Here is a 4,486-nt window from a genome sequence, read left to right as displayed (position 1 = left end):
AGTTAATCATTAAAAATGGTTCTATGCCCATTTAAGAAAATGATGATGGTTCATATTGGTTCTAGGCAAATTTCAAAATTAATATATTAAGGTCCCAATACTCTTTCAATGCAAATTTCAAAATTAACATATTTATGTATGTTTAAATGGTACATAGTTTAATTTAAAAGAAATTAATATTATTATATATATATATATATATATATTATTTAATATGAATATCTATTAAATAAAAATTCACATTTATACGATTTTATGATCATTTGTATCATGTTATAACAAAAAAAATTAAGTCATTGATCACAAAATTTTCAAAGGGATTTTTAATATTTTTTTGTAATTTAAAGTCGTTTTAAAAAATTCAAAATAAAACATATCTGAAAAAATATAATTTTTTTTTTATTTTATGGTTAATGTGATTATTTAAATTTTTAATAATATAAAATAAAAAAAAATGAAGAATGATGCAAAAATTGTTATCAAATCTTTATTATTAATAATCATTAATTTTCGTATATATGTTAATCATATTAGGTAATTTCATAGCTTTTATTTTAGGAAAGAATATATGTTTCTTATATTTTAGGTTAATATAATATTTCCAAGTAATTGGATTTTAGACCAATATTTTTTTCAATTGATTCTTAAGCTGCCACATAAACTAAGTTATCATTTTAATTAAGTGACACCTAAGCATAGTCTCTTTTTAATTAGTATAAATTAAGGTTACACTTTTTTAAATGATTCTCAATTAATATATAAATGATTTTGTTTGCAAGACACGTTAGTTTAGATTTGCTAAATTCTCCTCTTGATGTGCTTAGAATATTTTAGTCTACGATTTATTATAGATAATAATCTAATATATTTAAAATTGGAATTAGACCATTGATATGAATGGAAATGTTTAATTAAATCTTTGGGTTTAATAGCTCAAACTAAACATATGTAATGTAAATGGTGAACATGATCAAAACTCTATATGAGAGTAGCTTGTATGCAGATAATAGTGTGGTATTGTGGTTTTAAATTTATTTCTTCACCTATTGGAATGTTCTGTATGGTGAAAGATGAACCAAATAACTCATAATTTGACATTTTCTATTGCATGTAGCGAGATGAAGAGAACCTGTTACGATAATATATTGTAACATGATGTCCAATTAGAGTTATTATATTGATCTTATAATAGCAAATGATATATCGGCTAAGTTCGGATGGTTTTAGTATATTAGAGTTTGGTTTAATTTAAGTCAACCGGTTAACATATCAGTTAATTTCGGATGGTTTCAGTATTTTAGACGTTGGTTTAGTTAAAGTGAACCGGTTATATTATTTAGCTAGCGTGTATATAGTTATTACGATAACAAATTTGTACAGATCCAATATATAAGGTAGGCTAGTAAGAAAACCGAAAGAGTCCAAAATTTAAAATGAACTTTCCTTAGGTAGATAAAAATAGGACTCTGTTTTAATAGATTAGATATTAATTAAAAAGTTGATACTAGTTACATTAACCCCTCTTCTTATATACCATTAAAAATAAGGTCAAATTTTACAAATCTTTATTTTATTTTATTTTTAAACTAAAAAAGTTTCCAACAACAAGTAATCTTCAAAATAAATTTTTTGAAGTTGATTACTCCAACAATGCATCTCAAGTATATCTTTGAATATTTCTATATATTATATTTTAATCTAATAATAATTATAAGTACTAAACTTTTGTAAATAAATAATAGTTACACACTAACAATTCAAAACACAATATTTATAGCTCATATATGTATATTTTAGTTTTACCGAACAAGCAAATCTTTAAATTTTAAGAGAAAGTATATCAACTAGAAGAAAAAGTTACAAAATGATTCAATTACATATACATATTGTTCTTATCTTACATAATGTTATTTTATATTAATAATTTTGATTTAGTTTTAACATAACTATATAATTAATGTACTAATAATATGTATATATATATGTATATATTTGAATATTTAAGTGAAATATAACTATAAAGATTAAAGTGATATAAAATCAATATTAGTAAAATTATATGTAAGTTACATAATTATTAAGACTAAAAATAAAAATTAAATAGTGTTTTGTAGTTTTGACTAGTAAATCTTCGAATTTGAAAATTTGAATGGAGAACTAAAAAATCTTAAAATTTGAGGGTTCGATAACTCTAAAAATGAACTAATCTATGATATTTTACATAAAATTTCTTTTACAAAATTGAATCTTCAAAGTTAAGCTAAGTCACTTTCAACTTTTACAGATACGTCACTGTGCCATGAAAGCACAATCTCCTCAAACTCTACAATAAGCTCCGACCAATAAGATTCCTCCTCCTCACCTTCCACCACCTTCACCTCCGCCACAACCAAACCTTCCACCAGCTCCACCGCCTCAACCATCACCGTCGTTCTTCCTTTTCCCAACCCCAAAGCCATCGCCTCCTTCTTCTTCTCCACTCTAAACCCCAACTTTTCCCCTATCGTCTTGGCCTTCTCCACAACTCCTTCCGCCGAAACCGTCGCAGTAAACCTGGTCTCCTTCCTCTTCCTCCTCTCAAACAGCCCCGATAGATCCAATCCCGCAGATAACGAGATCAAATCAAACGCTGTGATCGTATGACTTGTCAATTTACCCAATCGATCATCCGATTCCAAGACACTGGATTTAAACTCGGAGGTTTCAAGGGATTTCTTGAACCATTTGGTTTCAGTTACAGCTTCGATACTCATCCTCGTTTCCGGATTCGGATCGAGCAACTTGTAGATGATGGATCGAGCAGGTTTCGAGATCCAGTTTGGGAACTTGTAATCTCTCCCTTGGATCTTCCGGTACATGGTAACAACGTTTGAATCCTCAAAAGGAACGTAACCCGCGAGAAGAACAAAGAGGAAGACACCGCACGACCACGAATCCGCCTTAGCTCCGTCGTATGACTTCTGAGCGATCACCTCCGGAGCTGTGTAAGCCGGTGTGCCGCACGATGTTTGGAGCAACCCGGTGCTGCTACGGTGCTCCGGGAGAGCCGATAAACCGAAGTCGGAGACCTTGAGGTTTCCTTGCTTATCGAGGAGGAGATTCTGCGGCTTCACGTCGCGGTGAGCGATTCCTTCTCGGTGGCAGAAGGTTAGCGCGGAGGCTAGCTGCTGGAAGTAGCGACGCGCGGCAGATTCTTGAATGCAGCCAAAACGGCGGATTCTGGTGAAAAGCTCTCCACCGGCGGCGAGTTCCATGACGAGATAGATTTTGGTTTTGGTGGCCATGACTTCGTGGATTTTGAGGACGTTGGGGTGGTTGTGGAGGCGGCGCATGGCTTCTATCTCGCGGATAATCCTCGGTTCCATACCGGCATCAGCTGTTTTTTTCTTGTCGATGATTTTAACGGCCACGAGTTCGCCGGCTTCGATGGAACGAGCCACATGGACTTTGGCAAAGCTACCACTGCCTAATCGGCGACCAAGTTCGTATTTACCGAGCAGAATGGTCCCTGGGTTTTTTTCTGGTGATGCTGGAGATGGAAAGCCCATAGCTGGTGTTGCTGGCGGAGGGAGCCTGAGAATATTTTTTGTTGAAGAGGTTTGAGGGCTGTTATAGAGATTTTGGAGACTGTGTTTTCTGCTTTTATAAGGAAAGAAAGAATTTTCCATTGACTGCATATTGTTGAAGAGGTTAAAAGTTAAAACGTTTTGTTGTTACAATAATAATTTTTGACTATTTTAAGGGAAAATGCCTGCAATAATCTTTTGAAAACTAAAATTCACTCAATACACATATCAACAAAAATGTTATAATATATTCCATATTAATGATATTTTAGACTAATATGCCTCTGTGTATTTTGGAATCATAATCTCTCCTCTCTCTTTTTGTTTGTTTATATTATTTTTAATAAGCTTGTTCAATCCCATGTCAATTATTTTTTTCAAACCTTTTACCATAATAGTTGTAAACAAATAATCGTGCACAATAATATATTTAGATTTTTTACATACACCATAAATTACTTTTTAAAACATATATTTCTCAAAAATATATATTATGTTATAAATAAAAATTCTTTATTATATTCTATATCATTTCTATAGAATAAAATATCTCTTTACAGTATAAATAGTATTTTAAAATTTATACTATATTAAATACTCATATATTATAGTTTAATTTTATATTCACACTGGACACTAATTAAACATGTAGATAAGAAGAAACTTCATAGATATACAGAGAGATATTAAATCTAGCCGTCAGCATTTGAGAGAAAACAAAGATAATTTTTTTCTTCTGCTCGCTCTCGTTGCCTTCGTAGCACTGACATTGAGATTTCTCTTCTAATAGTTGTTTTCTTTGTTTTCTAGCTTATGGCTTCATCCTAGTTGTTTTTCAAAGTTTCATGGGATATTTTGGTTTTCCTTCGGCTTTTCTAACTGGAGATATACTCATTTTGTTCCGATTTTCATAGTAATTG

At 31.3% G+C, this 4,486-nt stretch overlaps 1 protein-coding gene across 1 annotated transcript; it reads right to left on the bottom strand.

The window, feature by feature from the left end:
- Positions 1-2,163: 2,163 nt before the first annotated feature.
- Positions 2,164-3,811, bottom strand: LOC106349069 (CBL-interacting serine/threonine-protein kinase 4). The gene has a single exon (XM_013788964.3). It carries the CDS (start codon positions 3,675-3,677, stop codon positions 2,256-2,258), a length of 1,422 nt encoding a protein of 473 aa, XP_013644418.1. The 5' UTR covers positions 3,678-3,811; the 3' UTR covers positions 2,164-2,255.
- Between the last annotated feature and the right edge of the window lie 675 nt (positions 3,812-4,486).

This window comes from Brassica napus, chromosome C1 (genome assembly GCF_020379485.1).
Source record: "Brassica napus cultivar Da-Ae chromosome C1, Da-Ae, whole genome shotgun sequence".
NCBI lineage: Eukaryota > Viridiplantae > Streptophyta > Magnoliopsida > Brassicales > Brassicaceae > Brassica > Brassica napus.
Note: the sequence above shows the minus strand (reverse complement) of the source record. Positions and strands in the feature narration are given on the sequence as shown.